Below are 24,297 nucleotides of genomic sequence, written 5' to 3' on the forward strand. Positions count from 1 at the left end.
CTCTCATATCTTAAGCCCTATCAAGTTTCCTGAGAATGAAAATGCTGAACTGAGGAGTTCCCATCCTGGCGCAGCGGAAACGAATCCGACTAGGAACTATGAGGTTGTGGGTTCAATCCCTGACCTCCCTCAGTGGGTTAAGGATCCGGTGTTGCCGTGAGCTGTGGTATAGGTTGCAGACACAGCTCAGATCTGGTGTTGCTGTGGATCTGGCGTTGGCTGGCAGCTGTAGCTCTGATTTGACCCCTAGCCTGGGAATTTCCATATGCCACAGGTGTGGCCCTAAAAACACACACACACACACACAAAACCAAAACAAAACAAAAAAACAAAAGAAAATACTGAACTGAAAAGGCATCAAAGCTGATAGAATCAGTGCAATCAGAGGCTGGGGGGCTGGGGGCTGGGTGGCTGTGGGACTGGGGGACTCAGGGAATGGGGGTGTGTGGAGGCTGAGGACTGGGCGGCTGGGAGCCTGAGGAACTAGGGGACTAGGGGGCTGGGGGACTGGGGGACTGGGGAACTGGGGACTGGGGGCTGGGTAGCTAGAGATGGAAGGTTGGGTAGCTGGGGGCTTGAGGGGGCTGGAAATCTGGGGGGCTGGGAGGCTGGGTAACTGGAAGGCTGAGGGACTTGGAGCTGAGGCTGGGGGGCTGGGGGACTTGCAGGCTGGGGCACTGGGGGCTGGAAGGCTGGGGGGGCTGGGAGACTGGGGGCAGGAGGACTGGGAGTCTGGATAGCTGGGGGCTGGGGAATTGAGGGTCTGTGAGGCTGGGGGACTCAGGAAAGGTGACTCAGGTTCAGTCATGAGTCCATCTCCAGGTCCCTTAGGGCCCTAACCCCTGCATCATTCATGGATCCACTGTAAATATGAACATCGTTAATTATGTGTCACAAAAGCTAGTTCTATAAGTAATATTTGCAAAAGAATTAGCATATCTGTAAAAGATGTGATGTTTCTCAACATGCTCACTCAGTATGTTATTTTCAGGGGTCAGAAAAATCTCTTTGACTCTGCAAACCAAAGGGGAAGAGCTATTTAAAAATCAGCAAAATAGAAACTTTGTCATTGAGCTTTAGGATATTTCGTAGTTTAAAATTTTCACATGTTAAAATTATACTGACTCATTTTATAATGAAAAAGGTAATATCATAGCCTTTCACATTAATTTATTCAACAGATAGTTATTAAGCATCTGCAACTTATGAGCAAAATAGACAAAAAGGTCTGTCCTCATAGAGAATACCTTCAGGTGAAAAAGAGAGAATATAACAGGAAGAGCTAAATAGATAAGATGTTGGAAGATGTCAAATGCCAGAGAGGAAAACTAAGAAGGAAAGCACAGGACATTCTGATGCCTGGGGTTGGGGGCAACATAAATGGGTGGTGGTGGGAGGCCTGCCTAAGATGTGGCCTATGAAGAAGGACTTGGGACAGATGAGGGAACCACTTGACAGCTAGGGAAGAATCTATGGGGAGAAAACACAAGGACAAAACAGCTGTGGGGGCCATGGACACAGTGACTGGGAGGAGAGAACAGAGGCAGGTGGAGGGGAGCTGAGTCAGGGGCTGCCCAGGCCTTGGCCGTGTCTGATGAGATGAAGGACCACTGCAGGCTGTGCACAGAGGATGCCCTGGGCTAACTCAGACATCAGCCTGATACTAAGCTGCTACATGAGAATGGGGTTGAGGGGCCCCATTGAGAGCAAAACAGACAAGATTCTGGCCCAAAACATCAGGCTGGCAGTGGAAGTGGTCAGAACCTAGCCATAGTTTGAAGACGGAGCCAGTGAGATTTTCTTGTCAACGGGACGTAGGCCCCATGACAAAAAGGAGGATTCGGGGATGTCTGTAAGGTTTTAAGTCTGGGTGTGAAAAAATGGAAGGTGCAGGAAGGCTTGAGGAGAATCAGGTTTTGAAAGTAAAGCAGTTCAGTTCTAGATACAGGAGCTCGATGTCTCTACGGGGAACATTTGGTGCTGCAGTTGGATACGCACCATCGCACTGGAGCAGACTGACCAAGAGGTGGAAATGACGGCAGAATGGGAGGGTGTGGTCAACACTGTGACTGCAGATGGAGATGAGGAGAATGAAACCTGGGTTGATCCTATGTTAATAGCTCGGGGAGATGTGGAGACTTCAATCAAAGAAACTCAGAAGAAATGGCCGTTTTAGCAGGAGGAAAACCAAGAGAGTACACACAACATTGTAAATCAACTCTATTTTGATAAAAATTAAAAAACAAAACAAAACAAAACAAAATATGAGAGTAGAGAGTCCTGAATATAGAAGCTATAAACAGGCTACTTTTCACTTGTCTATGATTGAGTTGGTACAAATTAGTACCTTGACTTCTTAACGTTTTAGCAAGGATTTAACCACAGTGAATGAAAAGCAGTTTATGTAAAATTTAGATTTCACATTCTGTCATTTATTTGTAGCTCTTACCCTAAAATCTGCTTTGACCCTATAAACTTATAAAAATAATTCATATCCAGCTACTTTAAACAGTATAAAATGTGTCAATGTTTATTCCACCCACTGTCCTAACACCTTCAAGATAAATTGATCACATTCATGGCTACAAACACAGTAGTTTTCCAATACATGTTTGTGGAAAGAGTAAACATTTTACAAATATACTTATTTAATAAAGAAATTTCCCCAAAATTTCCCTTGCATTTGTCTTTAGCCAAATAAAAAGATATGGATTTATTGCAATTGCTTCTTTAAAACCTGAGTATGCTAAAGCATAAATGGAAAAAATGAAATGCAGCAATGCTATGATGTGAGAGGTACTGATAGAGTTTACCTTTTTTTCATGGTGATATAAAATATTACAATTAATTCTGGTTTCTTCTTCCCTTTCTGAGAGCTGTGCACTTTTAAAGGTTTCAATATCCTATTGATGTATCATTTGTCACAACAAAAACTCATGGGGCTTAAGAGATCGCTTATGATTTGAAAAGGTAACAAAAACAAATCTTAAGGTTAAATGAAAACATTCAACCATGACTGACTAAAACTCTCATATCAAACTTTAAAATCTCCCAAAGTTTGCAGACTTATTAATAGCCTTTTATCATAAATTTATTATTATCTGAGATAGGTTCCAACGAAGCATTAGCAAAGCAAATAATTTATGTGTACCAATCTTTTTAGAAGGTTTAAAATTCCAATTTACATAAGTTTAAATGGGGATAAAATGAAAGATAAAATGCACAAATTTAATGTATTTTAAAATTTTCTATAGAAAACAAATACATGCTATCATTTCTTTTTCTCTTCTTTTTTTTTTGTCTTTTTGCCATTTCTTGGGCCACTCCTGCGGCATATGGAGGTTCCCAGGCTAGGGGTCGAATCAGAGCCATAGCCGCTGGTCTGTGCCAGAGCCACAGCAACGAGGGATCAGAGCCGCGTCTGCAACCTACACCACAGCTCACAGCAATGCCGGTTCCTTAACCCACTGAGCAAAGTCAGGGATCGAACCAGCAACCTCATGGTTCCTAGTCAGATTCGTTAACCACTGTGCCACGATGGGAACTCCTACGCTATCATTTCTATCGCATCTCAGATACTTACAAAACACACAAGGCCCTTTCAGTCTCTTTCCACTCCTTTTCTCCTAGGTAACTTCTGTCTGACAGTTCTATTCATTTTCCATTCATTCTACTGCACTAAACCCCCAGGAATTTGCAAAATGTTCCATGTCAGTCAACTCAGGTGAGTTTGCTCACTTCCTCTGCCTAGCATGCCTCTTCGCATGTTGACTACTGTGGGAAATTCTACTCATCACTGGAATCCCAGTTCAAGTGCTACAATATTAGGTGAACTATCTGCAATGCCTGCTCCCTAGCAGCTTAAATTTAAACGAAAGGAGATTGCTCACTGCAGCGCTATTCACAATAGCCAAGGTGGAAGCAACCTAAGTTTCCATCCACAGAGGAATGGATTAAGAAGCCATGGTACATATACACAATGGAATAATACTCATCAATAAAAAAGAATGAAATAACACCATTTACAGCAACATGGGTGCAACTAGAGATTCTCATACTAAGTGAAGTAAGTCAGAAAGAGAAAGACAAATACCATGTGATATCACTTATATCAGGAATCTAAAATATGGCACAAATGATCCTACCTAGAGAACAGAAACAGACTCACAGACATCGAGAACAGACTTGTGGTTGCCAAAGGGGAGGGTTGAAGGAGGGGTGTACAGGGAATTTGGGGTTAGTACATGCAAACTATGACATTTAGAATGGATAAGCAATGAAATCCTATTGTATAGCACAGGGAACTACATCCAATCTCTTGAGATAGAACATGATGGAAGATAATATAAGAAAGGGGATGCATGTATATGTATGAATGGGTTACTTTGCTGTACAGCAGAAATTGGCACAACATGGTAAATCAAATATACTTCAATAAAGAAATAGGAAAAACCCCCGAGGATATTGTATTAAATGATTCAATGCATATGTGTATGTATATATACCATGGTCTGAATGTTTATGTCCCCTAAACTCATGTTGAAATCCTCATTTCTAAGGCTGGATGTAATGGTATCAGGGGTGGGGTCTTGGGGTGTGATTAGGTCATGACAGCTGAGCTCTCTTTAAAGGGATCAGTGCTCTGATAAAAGAGACCTGCAGAACTCCCTTGCCCCTTCTGGTGTGAGATGACTCAGTGAGAAGATGGCTGTCTGCAACCCAACGTAAGGTCTGCCCCAGAACCTGATATAAGTGTGAGGAAAACACAACTGCTTCGCAGAGGAGGTTAATCCCTTGGCCAACAACCATGAAAGGTGCTCAGCCTAACTCCAGTGTTCACACAAAGTCTCCTGGAATATAACACGGTGTATGTTTGTACAGTAAAACGGAGATGGCAAGAGTGAGGACCTGTCGCTAAATGTCAGGACGCAGATGATGTCACAGTGTATGGCTGAAGGAGAGAAGCGCCATACACATCCTCAAATAGTTTCAGGTGTACAGTCTTTAGAGTTAGACGATGAAGTTAGTTAGTTCATGGGCAGTGACTGGGAGGGGACATGGCAGGGAAACCTGGGGTGCTGGTCACATTCAGCTATTGATCTGTGTGGTCTTGATCTCATGTGGCTGTGTGTGCTGTGGGAGAATTCACTGAGCTAAACACTTACGTTTGTGTAAATAAATAATCAAGAAGGGTTGTCAATACCATTCAACCACATTTTCACATAATGATTTGAAGTTTTGAATTTTTATGTTTCTATAATTAATGTGCAATTATGATTTTTTTTAAACATTTTAAACCCCAATCAGATATCCCACTTGACCAATATTACATATTAAATACATCATCCTGCCTCACTGATTTAGAAAAAATTTTACCATAAATTTAGTTCCTTTATGGGCATAAGTATTTTGCCAGCATCCCTACGCTGTATAACTCATGTTTGTGTATTTTTGCGCTGATTTCTTATTGTTTTAATTAATCATTAATTTTCAGTGTATTTTTATACCAGATGGTATAGTCATTTCTTAACTTTCTTAAAAATATGTATTTCCTAGCTATTTGGAGGCTTTACCCTTCTAAATTAATTTCTTTTCTTTAGGGCTGCAACATGGCATATGGAGGTTCCCAGGTTAGGGGTCCAATCAGAGCTGCAGCTGCTGGCCTATGCCACAGCCACAGCAACTTGGGATCTGAGCTACATCTGCGACCTACACCACAGCTCACGGCAACGCTGGATCATTAACCCCCGAGCGAGACCAGGGATTGAACCCGCAACCTCATAGATGCTAGTCAGGTTCGTTAATCGCTGAGCCATGACGGGAATTCCTAGATTAATTTTTAAATGTTTACACATTTCTATGAAAAACCCAAATTAATTGTAATGGATTTCATTTCACTTAAAACTCCATTTGTAGAGAAATCTGTACATTTAAATTTCATTCTTCACTTGTATGTAACATGTACTTCTATTTACTAGAGCATTTTTGCATTTATTATAAATTTTTTTTTTTTTTTTTTTTTTTTTTTGTCTTTTTGCTATTTCTTTGGGCCGCTCCTGCGGCATATGGAGGTTCCCAGGCTAGGGGTCTAATCGGAGCTGTAGCCACCGGCCTACGCCAGAGCCACAGCAACGCGGGATCCGAGCCGCGTCTGCAACCTACACCACAGCTCACGGCAACGCCGGATCGTTAACCCACTGAGCAAGGGCAGGGACCGAACCCGCAACCTCATGGTTCCTAGTCGGATTTGTTAATCACTGCGCCACGACGGGAACTCCCTATTATAAATTTCTAATTTTTAAAAAATATGCCTTTACATTTCTTATTAGATATATTTCTGACAGTTTGGGGGTTTTATCTTCTATACACATTTTATAGTTCTAGTACATTATGTCCTTTGTGGAAATCTATTGATTTATGTTTATCCTGAATGTAGTCACATACTGAGCCTTTATTATTGCTAAAGATTATTTTCTAGCTTTTGTAATTCATATAACTTTTTTTTTCTTTTTTTCTTCTTTAGGGCAGCACTTGCGGCATATGGAACTTCCCAGGCTAGGGGCTGAACTGGAGCTGCAGCCACTGGCCTACACCACAGCCACAGAAACATGGGATCCAAGCCATATCGGCAACCTACACCACAGCTCATGGCAACGCTGGATCCCTGATCCACTGAGCGAGGCCAGAGAGCAAACCAGCATCCTCATGGTTACTAGTCAGATTCATTTCTGCTGCACCACAACAGGAACTCCCTCATGTAACTTTCTTAAGTTATTGCTTTAGTTAGGATCTTCTGGACAATGTTGAATGATACTTCTGATACTGAGGAAGTTGCTCTGTTCTTGATCTCCATGGGACTTTTTGTAATAGCTTAATATATGATGTTAATTAATAGTAAAATTATTACTTCGTGTAATAGTTTACTTATGATGTTTTCTATAAGTATATTTTTATTATTATTACGGTTCCCTCTATATTTGTTAAGATGATGTATTATTGTAGAGTTTATTTAATGCCTAATATAAAAAAGAATTAAAACGAGGAGCCATATCTTCCTGGAATAATTTACTCATAATGACTGTCCCCAAGTCTTTATCTCTTCATCGACTTGAAGAGCTTGTCCTACATCTGCTTCCACCCAGAGGCCAGCTCTCCACTCTCCTGGTTCTGTGGATTTTTCCTACTTTTTGAGACACCTTCTGACGACTATGGGCTGTCTGTCTGTACTTTGCCAAGAACCAGTTATTGTTTGATTGGGCACCACTCTGGTGACAAAGGTCAAAGGTTTTGAGTGGTCTCATAATTGTCCCATAAACTGTCATTTCTGATGAATCATTTTAAGGAAGTTAAGGTTTTTCATGAATATTTAAATATACCATCTTTGAGTTGAAATACCTAAAGTCCATAAAAATACAGGAGGTGAAAAAACATATATATTTATATGGAAATATAAGACTATATAGTCATACGAATATAACCACATTGTAATATTGTTTCTCTGGAAAAACATTATGATGTGGTTATAATCATGGCCAAAGGCAAAATCCCTGACATTTTTGCAAATGATCACAAGTAACAAGTCTATCTTGCTATTATAAGTAAACACTGCATAGTAGAAAGTTGAGCAATACAGTACCAAGTCATCCAAACAGTCACTCATTTAGAGATTTCAAAGAGCAGATCTGCACAGACAAGAGAAGTGGCTGGTATCATAAAACCCACTGGGTACTCTCCAGAAAAAAAGACTTCTTCCCTCCTAGGGAGAGGGCTCTGCCAGAGGCAAAGCGTTAAAGGACACAGACCAGCTGTGCAAGATGCTTGGACCCAGCTGGTGGGGAAGTCAGGCCTGACCAGGCAGGATGTGCTTGTCCCTAGGCTTAATCAGTGAATGCCATGCGTAAGGGTCATGCATTACTAAGCTCTATAAGCCCAAGTATTTGGGGATGAAGTTGAAGGCTAGCCCATAATTATTTGCTCTTCATTTCTAAACAGAAGCTCTACCTCCTAAAGATTTGCTCGGTAAACTTCAAGTGCTGGACAGCAGTATTTTCAAGTGTACATCCTTTGGAACAGAAGTCCCACTTCAGTCATATTCTACCAGCCCAGACAATACATGCCTCCCAAACCATTTAAATGGCCTCCCTGCATTTTTCCATGCTCTGCTGGTCCGCTGAGCCCCACCTACCATCACAGCTGGGCAATGCGTGGTTCCACTGGTGGTTCCGCTCACAGATCAGGGGCTCATCATCACTTAGCGTGTACCCTGGATCACAGCTGAATGTCACTGTAGACCGGATGCCAAAGTGGCTGCCGTGCCGATGCCCATTCACAGGGATACCCGGGTCAAGGCAGGAGTCTGACTCCAGAGTCACACCTGGAGGCAGAGAAAAACCATCACTGATGGACCTTCCTAAAGCACAGAAAAGGAAAAATATCTGTGCCACAACACACATAAAATATTCCCAGACATTATCAGAAATTACACAAGTGAATCCAATAATCCATCCATGTGAAAACCCATACATTTTCAAATAGTTTGCCCTGGTTTTTCTGTAGAAAGATAGATATTGTTACTCTATGAACCACACAATAGCTGAATAGTCTGAATAATTTTGAATTTGTTAACTTCCCTGAATTCGCCTCTCTTCATCTGAAGACCAGTGAACTGCACTAAATAAAGTCTAAGTCTCTCTGTTTTCTCTCTCCATCCCTGCCCCTCTCCTTCCTCTTAAATTTTATAAGCCAGTTAGATTTGGGAAGTCATACTTCCACTTTCATATATTTGCATGCATCCACCCAGGCCCATCCACATATCATGCAAATTAAAACTGCACTGGAGTTGATTTTCTAAAATTGCATTCCACAAATCCATACTTTTTTTTCCTTCAAATTTGCACTTAAGTCAGCCATTTTCATGATGGCTACAATTAGCCTCTGCTAAAAGATGTTAAAAAGTAAAGTGCTATATAAAGTCAAGTAATGAGGATCACATCATTACAAGAGTTTTTTTCCTGTCTTTAACATTTCTCTTTATTTTTAGAATAATGTATATTTTAAAAGATATGGAATAATGTGAATAAGGGAAGAGGCTATCACTGTGATGTTTAGGAATGCCAAGAAATAAAAAAGTCTTGCTGTTGCTATACAGAACTCTCTCAGTAAGGTTCAACATTGTGATTATGACTTAAGAGTATTCACCAAAAATGGTAAATTATTAGTGGTGTGCAGGCTGTTTACTCCCCTAAAAACGATATTGTGGACAATATTTCTGATCATTGCATATATTTCACCAATGTTTGAGCCATGCATCTTATGAATCTACCTTCCCTCATTAAGTCAAATACATGAAGTGCATCTGGGGAGTGGTGAGCTCCTTAAATAACTAATATATGATCGGATTTCCTCTTTAGCGTAGCATCTTGTGATCTAACAGGCACAGGAGCAAGGATAGGATGGTTGAGCCACCATTCAAAATGTGCAGTAAGGTATGTCACTTCCAAGAGTAATACAACTCCTAGGAGGCTACATTTAAACCCTTGGGACTCCCTGAGTGATGGGGGTATCTCTGCTACTCATGGTGGACCCTGGAACCCCACCTGATGGTTGACATTCAGTAGGTTCCTCAAGGAGGGGTCCTGGGGCAACAGGATTTCAGTATAACCCGCGAGGTGAAGACTAAGTTCAACCACGTGGGCAACAGTTCAGTGACGCCTGTGTAATGAAAACCTATGTAACCTCTGCACACGGAGGCTCAGGAGAGCTTCCAGGTTGGCAGTAAGCTGTGCCTACGTCACACGGCTCAGGGAGGAGGTGACACCATCCATGATTCCCCAGGGCAAAGATGCCTGGAAGCTCTGAGTGTGGCCCTGTCCCAGATTCCGCCCTCTGTGCCTCTTACTTGGCGGGTTCTTATGTATCCTTCCCAGTAACACATATGACAGAGTATAGCAGAGAAGGAAAAGAACAACAATGCGTTTTGGAGTTTTGTTCAAAGCATTGTTGCCCTTCTCGTCTCCAGCCCTGACAATACAAAGGAAAACTTGAATCAGTGGACCTTACTGAAGCTGTGAATGTATTCACACCCTGTACCAACTCTTTCTTTCTGGAATTGAATGCACCTCAGAAATTTTTGACACAAATGATATAAATATATTTATTTTCATTTGGCTTTTGTCAAATAAGTGACTGAGTAAATTTGCTGTTCAGTGAATGGAGGAAGAGGATGACTGTGAAAATGTCCGAGTGTGAATTATATGAATGTGCACTGGATGCAAGTAAAGTGCCCTAAGCTCCGTTCCGTACAAGCCCTAGTGCAAAGAAGCCACTGGGCTGCCTCAGGCTCCCACTGCCACCTACAAGCCACCTCCTTCAGGATCACCTTGAGGATTTGCTTAATGATCCAGAATCATTATATAAACACATATTTTTACAACAACATTAGAACTTCCTGTGGCTTATTTTAGGAAAGATTCTGAAAAAAAGAACAACCAAAAAAATCCTAGAAAATAAAGGGTTTGTTCCATCAGATTCAGCATTAACCTACCTTTGTCTGTCTTCTTTCATTCTACTCTGAAAGTGAAGTGAAGCATTTTCAGAGAAGGAGGTAATTGCTGTTTTTGTTTTTGTTTTAACTGATTAGCATTAAAATGGACTCCCAGGATGAATCTCCTCCACACAATTCTAGAAGTCTACTTGCATAAATATGACTATCAAATAATATAATGTCTTGATCTCTTAATTTCAGAAGCTAAAACTAAGAGAGAAATGTGGATGCATGGAAACAAAAATGAGAAGGAAAATGTGGAAGGAAATGGGAAGGAAACTTGGGTTGCCTTGCAAAATACAATGCATTATGATATTTTAGCAATTGTGTCCAATAATTTCTAACAATTCTTTTTAAACATTTTTAGCAGTTACTTGTTATGTAGTAAAGTTCAGCTGGTCTTTAATCCTGTTTCTTAGTTACATGTTGTCTAGCCAGTGAAATAGTCCAACATGTACCCACAATTAAGTACCACAACTGCCCCAACCATGTTTCTAGCAAAAAATATCACTCAGGTTATATGATTTTAGTGATTTACCCTGTATCTCCTTTGGTCAATAGGTGTATTTTCTCATAGTATAAATTTATGATTACTTCATGCAGTAAATGGACACATTTCATTGTTTTAATTATTTTTTCATTTTACTTTGTAATGAACTAACATGCTCTCTTTTTCGGTTGTAAAAGAAAAAGCCCCAAAGTGCTCTGTCATTAAGAGACTGTGCAGGGCAGTGTGGACGGAGGCAGTCTGGGTCTGTGAACCTGCCCGTTACATTACCAAGTGAGACCGCAGGCATGGAACCCACCCCTGCCCGGCCCGGGAGGACCACTTACTCTCATAGTGGATGAGGAAGCCCACGCTGGCCCGGCTGTTGTCCGTGGTGAAAAGGAGGTACATGAAGTTCCCTGTGCTGATAAGGAACTGGGGGGCCTGTGTGCCGTGGTACTCCCCAATCAGCGGGGATGAGCTGGCCGGCCCGTCTCTGACCTCCAGGGTGTCGTAATTGACTTCTGTCTGAAACCTGCGGGTGAGTGCGTCCAGCCAGAGAGGAATGTAAAGCTGCATTAACTTACCACGTCCCACAATATCTTCATTCACTAACTTGGAACCCATGTACAGCAAGAGAAATGAAATAGATACAGCTTTATACACTCTAAAAACCTGGGCACATGGACTGTTTAAGAATAGTACTTATTTCTGGAGGAGAAGGTGGACCTCCATACCCCTTCCTTTACTGAACGTTCTCTCCTGTGACATCACAAACACAAACGGGGGCAGTGATTCAGCTCCGAAATAAAAATAACTGTGAGCTAGATTAGTTTCTATAAATAAATAGAGAATCGTCAACTAGTGAAAAATCAATCATTATGCATTTTCGAACACTTTTTCTTGATCCCCAAGGTAAAATGATTATGAATTTCTTAAAATGGGCAAGTTTTAAGTGACATGATCTCCTAAAGGAAAAGGGTACATCAAAATCATGACCCTATATCTAAAATCTTTCCTGAAGCAAAAAATTCTGAGGCTTTCCTGGTTGCATTAATTCTTATACAACAGTGGAAGAGCCCTGCACACATCATGGCTTTGGAAATCAAAGGCCACTCTAATGATGTGAAGAAGTTGGAACGGCTTCCAAAAAAGTGCTTAATTTTTCTTCCAAGAAGGACATATGCTTCCAGAGAATCTGGTCCAATATTACATCTCTGTGCAGCTGTAGCCACTTGGGTGCTCTCTGAGGCAACAAAGGTACCATCCCAGGCACTGCAATCATTTTGTAAATGGGCTCATCTCGTCCTCCCAGAGCTAACCTGGTTTCTAAGTGGCTGGTGTGGCTCGCAGGGGCACCTCACTGAGTGGAGCCTCTGATTCACTCAGTGACTCCCAGACTAGAGGCTCGGGGAAGCCTGTGTCCCGGGTCCCCCAGCTTTGCAAGGTTGACGGGAGAAAAAGGGAGGGAGACGCAGGCTGTCTTAGCCTTCTGGCACAGAGCTATGAAAAAAGATGCTAAGACCGAAGGGCCCTGCTCTGCTTATCATTAAATCACAGACTCCTCTTGGTTTGAATGCACAACAATAGTATATTTGTGCAACTAACTTAGGATGGCCCCTGCCCCTCCATCTTCCGTTAAGAGGAATTCAAACAATTCGTGTAGCAGGTGTCTAGTCAGGATATGGCCGCAGGCTGGGCACCGGGGTGGGATAAGGCAGCTCTGTCTTTTACTATTAAAAATGTTCTCAGTAAACTCTTGTTATCTGGGTTCACACTAAGAAGCCTAGATAAGCATGGAGTAAGTCTCATTTGAAACAGATGCACTGAGGTTTTCACATCTTTCATCTTTGGAGCCAGCGGACTGATAGGAAGTATACCTCAACAGCTGGAAGACTTCCAGGGTAACCTCAGCAAGCAAAATCTAAACACCTTTCATTATTTGGTAACCTAGCCCACGTTGTACAAAAATAACATCTATATGGAATTTAAAATGTGTTTGTGGAGACACATCCTTTAATAGGATGTCAGCCTACTGCTCAAGGTATAAACCGACACACTATGCAATCAGTCTTTTAAAGAGTTGTGTACCAATGTCTAAGATAAAAATCACAAATTTCTGAAAATATCAGAAATATTTATATTTATAAATGGAATTTAGCAAATCTCACAGTTCAATAATGTCAAAAAGACAAGACTGACAAAAATTATGTAAGTATTTTTGTTCAGGCAACTGAAAATTGAATGCTAATAAACTGTGCCAAATCAGAATGTGAAACTACATGATTTCAGTTGGGTTGCTGCTGGGAATGAGGATGTGCTTCTGCTTTCCCTCTCTCAATATCAGAAAGTGTGAAAATTAATAAGAAACCAAACTCGCTTTACTAAATATTTACAAAGTTAATTTTTCCATTGATTAAGACTGTATGTAGAATCCATTCTCCAATATAATGAATACAGAAGCCAAAATGTTTCTTTTCCTGATAGATTATTCTACTGGAGTTGTAATTATCCTATCATAAAGAATTAATAATATCATCAGTAACTTCAAATATAAATAATTACAAAGAGATAAAACAATTCCTGCTAAAAACCTTTTCTGAATGGATGCTGTCACTGATTATTAGAAAATTAGTAGAAAGCAGAGAGAAAAATAATATAAAATGTCTTGAGGCATTACAATATTCTGAATATTAGAACCCCAAACTCAATCTAGTTAAGAAGGCCATTGTTAGAGAAAATCTGAATTTGCTCAGGCACTAAGCTTGAAACCCTAAACAAAGATGCTTCCTCGGATTTTAAAGCAAGTGGATCATTCTGAAGCTTTTTTTTTTTTTTTTTTTTTTTTGTCTTTTCTAGGGCTGCACCCATGGCATATGGAGGTTCCTAGGCTGGGGGTCTAATTGGTGCTGTAGCACCAGCCTACGCCAGAGCCACAGCATCGCAAGATCCGAGCTGCGTCTGTGACCTACACCACAGCTCACGGCAATGTCGGATCCTTAACCCACTGAACAAGGCCAGGGATCAAACCTGCAACCTCATGGTTCCTAGTAGGATTCGTTAACCACTGAGCCACAATGGGATCTCCGCATTTTTGGTTTTTAATCATCAACTGATTTCATTGTTGAGAGAGACAAATGAGACAATGTTTTACATGGAGAATTCAAATAGCATGCTACTTTTGTTTAAGATTATGAAATATACTATCAAATAGATAAGCCAGAGCATGTTCCAGTGATGAACGACCCTCAGCAAATGGGTGAAAAATGGATCTGCTGCCCACAGGCCATTTCCAGCTTTGCAACCTAAAACCACCTCCACCCCAAGCTCCCCGTAGCCCTGCCCTGAGCTGTTTTCCTGTGTTGTTCCAGAAACACCTAAGGGACCAAAGAGCTCCACTTATTCTACCCTCAGGTCCAATATCCAGAGCTGGACTCAAGGGCCAGGTACTGTAAAGGCTAGGAAATGACTGTCCAGGATCACCATGCCCTCAGCTACTGCCTGAATCATGGGCTTAGAGGATAACATACGGAATAACAAAATGTATCAAGCAAGAGCCCATTTCCTTTTAAGTGAACTCCTTTGAGGGAACCAATGAAAATCTCATCTTCTAAGATTTATGATCCATTTAAATATAAGCATTGGGCATGCATGGTTCATCAGGTCCAAATTAAGGAAAACAAGGTTTTTTTCTTACCTGTCAAAAGTTATTTTGATTGAGTGTCCTGGTTTTGCTTCAATTACCCATTCACAATTTAAGGAATCTTTATAATACCCAGGCCATCCTGGGGGCAAAATGACTCCACTTGAAGCTGTCAGGTGTCCACCGCATGGGGCTGGAAGACGACACAGGGTGTAAGTAGGTCAAGGACGTCCAGGTACCACAGAGCACCTCAGTTACAGCAGGAGCTCCCTGCTGTGCTCGTAGACATAATGGTTGTAGGTGCTCAAGCAAATGTTATTCCCAGGTAAACCAAGATGACTGAAGGCATAGCACAGGTACTCCATACCTGGGCATTAAGCATCCACCTGCAGCAAAATTCTCATCTAATAAAGCACAATCTGAGTGAGTGGTCTGTGCCAAATGCCTTCCGTGAATTATCATGTTCAACCATCACAGCAAAGCCATTAGGTGTTAACACCACTGATATCCATAGTTTACACGTATTCAGATTTAGACAACTGTCCATGGATATCAAATAAACGCTCAAAAAAAAAAAAAAAAAAAAAAAAAAAAAAAAAAAAAAAAAAAAAATGGATAATCAAACCTAACACTGCCTCACATCTAAAATTAAATCCCCTGAGGGGTATGTGAGCATGTATATACAACTATATCTTATGTTTTAAAATATGTGTATGTGTTTATTCACTTTGGGTTGTGCTCATTTTATTAAAATAATTTGCCATGGAGTTCCCGTTGTGGCTCAGAGGTTAATGAACCTGACTAGCACCCATGAGGACTCGGGTTCGATACCTTTGCTCAGTGGGTTAAGGATCTGGTGTTACCATGAGCTGCAGTGTAGGTGGCAGATATGGCTCAGATTCTGAGTTGCTGTGGCTGTGGTGTAGGCCAGTAGCTACAGCTCCGATTGGACCCCTAGCCTGGGAACTTCCATATGCCATGGGTGCGGCCCTAAAAAGACAAAAAGATAAATACAATAAAATAATAAAATAATTTGCCACATACACCTTAATCAGTTGTTGCTGAATGTTAGAAAACAAACAAAAAAATCAAATTCAATAAACAGAACAAGCCTGCATCGATCCTTTTGAAGGGTTGGTGACAGTAGTACATAATTATAAAGAAAAATGGAATTTTGAGGAAGGTCTATGCCTGGTGCTTAGTAAAAATGATTAAGCATTCTGTAAAATCTACAGAAAATTTAAAATAATAACATTTTAATTATATTTAACATGTTTATTCCTAGCCATATATTTTTTCAGATTTTATTTTTCTTAAAGTTTCTTTGCCATCTTTGTAATCATATTTGTGAATCTATAGATATCAAAAAAACATGAAGATGTTTCTATTTTAAAATATTTTTGGAAAAATATTCCTTTTATGGAAAAATAGGAATACATATTAAAACACTGAAAAGATTTATACAATTTTACCCAGGTTTGATGCTAGAAAAAATCTGACAAAGAGAAATCTATAGAAGTAATCATAGTAGCTTCATTTGTAATAGAAAACAAATAAAAGAAACAAGAAAAGTAAAAATTTATAAGAACATAACCACATATTGGGATGTTACAAAAACATCTGAAGCGATGATTTGAAATTTTAATATGAGAAAATCTTTACCATAGAATATTATTTCATAATCCAAATTAAAACAAAATTTATTTAGAGAAAACAGGAGATGTAAATTTAAAATGTGTTAATATTGGATAAGTCTAGAGATTGCTGTGTAAATTACATGTTTATCTTGATATAGCTTCTCTTCGAAGTAAGCTGCAATAGGTAAGCATTATTTTTATAGCTAGAAATATGTAAAAAGAAGTCAGAGCCATTTTTATCAATGTGACTTCTTTGTGTGTGTTGGGGGAGGCACGTCTGTGGCTTGCAGAAGTTCCCAGACCAGGACTGAAGCTGTGCCACAGCTGCAGCCTGACCCACAGCAGTAACGACACTGAGTCCTTAACCTGCTGTGTCATCATGGAATTCCTATGTGATTTTAATTTTATTTTTATTTTATTTTATTTTATTTTTTTTGTCTTTTTGCCATTTCTTGGGCCGCTCCCATGGCACATGGAGGTTCCCAGGCTATGGGTCCAATCGGAGCTGTAGCCGCCAGCCTACGCCAGAGCCACAGCAACAGGGGATCCGAGCCGCGTCTGCGACCTACACCACAGCTCACGGCAACGCCGGATCGTCAATCCACTGAGCAAGGGCAGGGATCTAACCCGCAACCTCATGGTTCCTAGTCGGATTCATTAACCACTGTGCCACGACGGGAACTCCGTGATTTTAATTTTAAAAGTAACTTATTTTTACTAACACACACTAGGATTATTTCCTAGTTGGTCCTTATACTCATATCCTATGAAATCATATGTTCATAGAATCAGTATTACATAGGATTTAATTCCTATGCTTATTGGCATGATATAGTAAATCCTTTTTAGAGTGCAGCATAAGCAAAATAAACCATATTAATTTTACTTATTTTATGTCTAACTATCCAAAGATACCATATAGGAAAGACATATAGCAAATACAGATTTTGAAAAATTATGATACGTAAGACATTTCTAAATTTGCATGACAGATTATATCCTACATGTTTTATTTTCCATATATATATAAATGTCTAGTTTAATAAAGCTTTCTTTTTTATAATAAATTTGAGTTGTTAATATTTCTTGGAATGTGTCTGAATTGTCACACATTATTTTTATTTTATTAATATTTCATCTTTTACATACTTTATAGAATGCGTTAGAACTTGTATCACTTTATCTTGATGAAATAGATATATTAATCTTTGTCAATAACAAAATTAAATGATGACCTAAAGCTTGCAGTACCGGTCACCTTAGATTAGATTATACCATAGTAGCTATTATAAGGGAGCTGTATCTCCCACACAGTTCTGACCCACATCTTTTTTCCACAAGCTTTGGCACCCGGACAAGGTCTTCTGTGGGCAATGACAGCCCCTGAGCCAGAAGGTGATTATATCACTTCCACTCACGCCTAAGTGGCCAAACCTGTCACAAGATCTCATCAAACTATGAGGGGCTGAGAAGAGAAGCCAATCAGTGAAGACCCAGAACATGTGGCGAACAGCACTGATGGCCATCATATTCATGTAGGTTATAAAAAAGTATGGGAAGGAAGTGTTCAGAAGTCAAATTTTCCTTTGATTTTCTGACCATTTGCTCTGGTGAGTTACCTGAAACTGCATTCGTAAAATAAGTCCTTCTCGATTATATATATATTTTATATAGTTTTATTTTTCATGTAATTATCTGGCTTGGGTACAGCCATTGACATTGGCATTATAAAATGTTATATAGGAGTTAGTGCCCCCTTTTGGGGCGACGCAGTAGTTAACGGAAAACTATGTTGTTGTTATGGGTTGAGTTATGCCTTCCCTTTCAAAATCGTATTTTGGATTCCTAATCCCAGCTCCTCAGAATGCAACCTTATTTGCAAATAAGGTCCCTGCAGACATCACTAGTTACAATCAGGTCATTAGAGTGGGCCTAGTCCAGTATGATTGGTGTCCTGAGAGAAAGGGGAGACTGAGACACAGATGCATCCTCACAGGGAGAAAGTGAGGATGATGTGTTTCCAAGCCAAGGAGCTTCAAGTATTGCCAAGCAAAGCACGAGAAGCTGGGAGAGAGTCTTGGAACAGAAGGAACCAGACCCACCAATACCTTGATCTTGGACCTCCAGCCCCAGGACTGGGGAAGAGTGCCTGTCTGTCACTGAAGCCACTTGTCGGTAGTGCTTGCTTATGGCAGCCCTAGGAAAAACTACCACTGACTGTTGTTTAAGTTAGATGCAGCATTTCAAAAGAAAGTAACTGGCACACAACAGAGGACCTGCACCTTCACAGCGGGGGACGGTGGAGCTCCAGACCACATTCCCATCCTGCAGGATGCAGGTGATGGACTCTGACCCCTGGGTTTTGACAAAGCCATCATCACAATGAAAAGAGACCGAACTGCCAAGCAGGAACCTGTCACCAAAACGCCGTCCATTTATGGGAATGCCAGGATCATGGCACTCGTTTTGACCAAATGCTGAAAAGGAAAAGAAAAAATAAATAGAATAATAAAAATACTTGAATATTAACTATGAGTATTACACAAGAAAAAAATAAAAACACTTATAAAGAAATTTATTCCTGGAGTTCCTGTCATGGCTCAGTGGTTAACAAATCCGACTAGCATCCATGAGGACATGGGTTCGATTCCTGGCCTTCCTCAGTGGGTTAAGGATCTGGCATTGCCATGAGCTGTGGTGAAGGTCGCAGATGTAGCTCGGATCCAGCGTTGCTGTGGTTGTGGCATAGGCTGTCGGCTACAGCTCCAACTGGACCCCAGCCTGGGAACCTCCATATGCCGTGGGTGCGGCCCTAAAAAGACAAACAAACAAACAAACAAAAAAGCCCAAAAAAGAGAAATTTACTTCCCTAAATTTCTGTTATATTTTAATAGACAAATAAATGCATTCAATAAAGAGAATATTGAGAAATAGAGAAAGGGAGAGAGAGGGATGGACACATATAAGTCACTTTCATCCACAGAGAATTCCAGAGTTTGAAAGCACTTTCTCACAACAAGGAAAAAGTAAGGTAGATGAAACAAAAGGTTTGGTTCTGACATATATAAGTTAGTATCTGGCTCTTGTGTTTCCTAAATGCCTTGGGCAGATGACACCAGTGATCTGAGTCTAGTTATCTTTATTTACAGAATGAGGAATATGAAACTTATATCCCAGAGTTATTACAATGTTAAATGAAGTAATTCCTCAAAAATCCTAAGCACAGTGCCTATAGAAGCAGGCAGTCAGTAAATTATAATTTATAACTCATATTAACATTGCTACCTTGCTTGATTTCCTCAGTAGTACAATTTAAGCAGATCTTAAATATAATCTATGATGCAAATGAGGATCTAAGACAAAGAAAAGCTAGCTGTCTGATCAAAATTCATTAAGTATATTCACAAGTGTAGGTATTCTTTTTTTTTTTTTTTTGTCTTTTTGCCTTTTCTAGGGCTGCTCCCATGGCATATGGATATTCCCAGGATAGGGGTAGAATCTGAGCTGTAGCCGCCGGCCTATGCCAGAGCCACAGCAACACAGAACCTGAGCCATGTCTGCAACCTACACCACAGCTCATGGCAATGCCAGATCCTTAACCCACTGAGCAAGGCCAGGGATTGAACCCGCAACCTCATGGTTCCTAGTCGGATTCATTAACCACTGTGCCATGACGGGAACTCCAACAAGCGTAGGTATTCTGATCCATGGCTCCTGACCCTAATGCCTCAGTCCCCAGGACTGAGGGAGATGGGGGACCCTAGGATGTACGTATGGATGGATGGATGGATGGATGAATGAATGGGTAGATGGGGTGATGGATGGGTGAATGGGTGGATGGGAGGATGGGTGGATGGATGGATGGATGGATGGATGGATGGATGGATGGGTGGGTGAATGGATGAAAGTAAGGAAAACCAGAGAGAGAGAAAAGACATATGAGCAATCCAGTCTTCACCAAACGGGTGGCAAAGACACTAATGTAAATGGAGTGAGGTGTTTTCTAGGTTCTCAGAATAATTGGTGAACTGTGATTATAAACTCCCCAGAGTACCAGCCTTGATGTCTGACTTCACACATGTGTGAACCAGGGGAGAATGGCCAGGGTTGCTGGGAGTGCACTCACTGGTGTAGGTGATGTTGAAGCCTCTGCCAGTGGTGGAATGATCTGACTGGAACTCCAGGCGGACGATGTGCCCAGTGCTGGCGAGCTGGGAGGGCACCTCATTGCCAGAAAGGTGCCCAACACCGTTATATCTGAAATCCCGTCATCCTTGACCGCAAGGAAGTCAAACTGAGGCTCCACATCGAAGTCATTAAAGATTAGGTGAATCCTGCTGCCTGGCTCAGAAATGATCAGCCAAACACAGTTCATGTTGTTGCCATACTCCTCTGGGTAATTGGGTGAGAGGATGATGCCTGATGACGCCGTGAAGTTGAAGAAACAGGAAACTGTGACGACACAAATATATTTTCAGACAGTTTTGCCTGATTCCCAAAAACCTGGCTATGAGCTAAGAACTTAGGAAGAAAGTCCACTCTTTCCAGGTGGGAGATTCTGGACCATAACACTTTTCTCTCCCAAACTGTCAACAGGATACGTTCAATAAAAGGAACAAGCAGAGCCTACACATAGTCAAGCATCGTTTTGATTCAAAAATGATCCTATCAAGTTGACTGAAACTTGCAGCAGATATTCAAGTTTCTGGTTCTAACTTTGTGCCTTCAGAAGAGCAAATATTAATATGAAAAGTATTCCTATGTCATAAGAACAATTTCTGTAAAACAATTTTGATTCTAGTTAGTCTCATAACTTTTCATTTAAAATTTTGCCTTTGCCTTTAAAGGGCATTTTATCCAATTGTTGAATTTTTAAATTATTTACAGGGTAACAATGATTAAAAATAACTTGGAAAATCAGATCATGTCCTGGGTGGATAATACACAAATCTCTCAAAATATATACTTAATGTGTACTCAAAAATCAGTTAAGTACATATACATATATATATATGGAGGGAACTTCTGTTAGATTCATTTTTAGTTTGTGGATTTGCTTAGTGTTTGTTTGTCTTTTTGTCCTTTCTGGGGCCGCACCTGCGGCATATGGAGGTTCCCAGGATAGGGGTCTAATCGGAGCTACAGCTGCCAGCCTACACCAGAGCCACAGCAACGTGGGATCTGAGCCGTGTCTGTGACCTAACCACAGCTCACAGCAATGCTGGATCCTTAACTCACTGAGCAAGGCCAGGGATCGAACCCGCAACCTTATGGTTCCTAGTCGGATTCGTTAACCACTGGGCATGACGGGAACTCCTGGATTTGCTTATTATTCCACATAATTTCATGTTTCCCAGCCATTGCTGTAACTGAGAAGGACCCTGGGAGGCCTTCCCAGAAGAGACCCCATTCATGTGCTCCTTTTTGTCTGTAAAAAGACTTTAGTCAAATAATCAATTGAATCAGAGAAGTGAGAAAATATAGTAAGGAAAACAGTCAAGCAAGAGAGAATAATAATAATTTAGCCATTCAACGAAGTCAAGGACCTTTAGTTAGTTCTTCTTCAAAGACTATAGATAATATCCTGAGCCATGTCCTTGGACCTGTTTGGCAGGTGCTGAAGCCCCCACTGGGTGGAACAAGTCAACTGCTGCCCACAAGCACACAGACCCCAGACCACATAGAACCAGAAGGTTAGTGACACTGATTCCAGTGACCTCACCACCCACCAATCAGGAAAATGTCCATGAGCTGACCAACCACACCCTGCTCCTAAAACACTCTAAGACTCCTCACTACCCTCCAAGGGCAGCAAGGGGCACGGTCCTTGAGGCACTAGCCTGCTGTGTTCCTTTCTTTGCCTGGCAATGAAAGCTACTTTTTCTGTTTCCTCCAATTCTGCCTCTGCGTTTCTATTCAGCATCAGTGTACAGAGGCAGCAAATATTTTGACAACATTACTGTATTTAGTTACCCTAAAAATCCTGCTTTCTCATCCACTACAAAGTCCTTCTTTTCTACTTTTCAAAACACTTATGAGGAAGCAGGCAGTTCTTCCACTGAAATGCAAAGCTCCACAACTTATGTTTGAGTGTCACAGGACATCATTAGTCTTCAGGACCCCGGGCCCTAAGGGTGGCTCCATCTGGCCTCAGCCCCTCAGGATGGATGTGCACTCTCTGTGATGTTCTTTCCAGTGGAACGCTCTCAGTGACATTTTATCTAGTAGACATAGGAACATTATTGGCTGGTTTTAGATAAGTGAGGGTGGCAGGAAGCCTGATGTTTGAGGATGCCCTGGCTATTTCTGGTCAAGGATGTGCCCTGGTGACTCTGAGCACTGCCCTCCCTCAGCTCATGCCTGCATCTCTCTCCTTCTCCCAGCAGCCTCCCAACAGGCCCCGACCAGGCACAATACTCACATACACAGCTGGGCTTGTTGCCAGACCACTGGTTGTTCTGCTGACATGTGATAACTCTCTCCCCCACCAGCTCGAAGGCTGCTTGGCACTCAAAAGTGAGCGTGTCGCCATGGAGAAAACTGCTGCCAGTCCGCTTCCCATAGGCTGGGATGCCCGGGTCCCCACATCCTCCCTTCTCAATTTCTGAAAATGGGAAAGACAGTGAACCATTGAAAACATACACAGTGAACATTGTTAACAACTTACAAAATGAACAAGGGATGGAGTTCCCATTGTGGCTCAGTGGGTTAAGAACCCGACTAGAATCTGTGAGGATACGGGTTCGATCCCTAACCTCGATCAGTGGGTTACAGATCTGGCATTGCTGTGAGCTGTGGTGTAGGTCACAGATGCAGCTTGGATCCCCTCTTGCTATGGCTGTGGTGTAGGCTGGCAATTGCCCCTCTGATTCGACCTCTAGCCTGGGAACTTCCATATGCTGCAGGTATGACCACAAAAAGGCAAAAAAAAAAAAAAAAAATCAACAAGGGTTTATTTTTGCGTCATGTTAATAAAGAGGTTCAAAAGGATACTCAAGTCATCTAACATTTATTTACAGAAGCTAGGAAAAATAAGAGTAATTTAAACTTAAGAGAAAGGTATTTACCTTACTGTCTTTTAAAGGATACACAAGACTACATAAATGCCTTGTCAATGCAAACATTACAATTACTCAGTGCTTCTTCCTGCTTCACACTCTCCCTTCATGTAAGCCATAATTGCTATCATTAACATGGAAACATCAATTTTGTTTTAATTGATGTGTTGTTTAATATAAACCATAAAAGGAAGATCATTCTCTACTGAATATTTAAACCAATATATCCATTTAAATATTCTTTCCTTTAAGTTAACTTTAAAACTCATTTATGAAACAACGTGAATATGGTCTTCAGAGGAAAAGAAAATATGCAGAATCAAGCCTCTTTTCATTAGAACGTGGTTGTAATGAAATGTGGATACAAATACGCCAAAACTACACATGTATTTCAGCTTTGCCTTAAATGTTAATGATGCTGAATGTATTCACTAAAATATGTTATTGATTTATTCATAAAAATATTATTTGAGGGCCAATTATGTGTCAAGCTCTGTCCTTGGTATTGGGGTTAGTGGACAAATAAGACAAAACTCCTGTGCTCATAGGACTTATGTTATATGGAGGGAAACAATAACAATTTTTGAGATGATGGGTAGTTGGAAGCAAAATGAAGGAGGTCAAAGGTTGGAGAAAGATGGATGGAGAAGGAAACGGAAAGTATCAGTGTTCTGAGGAAAGACTGAAACTGGCCCTCCTGAGACGCAGACATGGCCAGTGTGCTCAGGCATTTGGGATAACACCACATCAACTGAGTCAGTGAACCCCTGACTCTGCAGAGTGCTGGGAAATAAGAGATTGTAGACGCAGAGTGTGAATGTGGGCAAGGGTGTTTCTGCTTCCTGTACTGAGGGTCTAGAGTGTCCTGTGGTCCTTCAGTTCCATGAATGATGCTGTGTTCGCTGATGCAGATGCAAGGCCAGGGCGGG

The 24,297-nt window shown here is 41.0% G+C and overlaps 1 protein-coding gene across 1 annotated transcript in view; it reads right to left on the reverse strand.

Annotated features, from left to right (window-relative positions):
- CSMD1 (CUB and Sushi multiple domains 1) overlaps positions 1–24,297 on the reverse strand; it is a 1,882,041-nt gene that overhangs the window by 332,381 nt on the left and 1,525,363 nt on the right. Inside the window, 7 exon segments of the mRNA XM_021075826.1 lie at positions 8,186–8,374; positions 11,378–11,565; positions 14,728–14,866; positions 18,593–18,787; positions 20,437–20,544; positions 20,547–20,762; positions 22,732–22,914. Coding sequence (XP_020931485.1) covers positions 8,186–8,374; positions 11,378–11,565; positions 14,728–14,866; positions 18,593–18,787; positions 20,437–20,544; positions 20,547–20,762; positions 22,732–22,914 — 1,218 coding nt within the window.

This window comes from Sus scrofa, chromosome 15 (genome assembly GCF_000003025.6).
Source record: "Sus scrofa isolate TJ Tabasco breed Duroc chromosome 15, Sscrofa11.1, whole genome shotgun sequence".
In the NCBI taxonomy this organism is placed as follows: Eukaryota; Metazoa; Chordata; class Mammalia; order Artiodactyla; family Suidae; genus Sus; species Sus scrofa.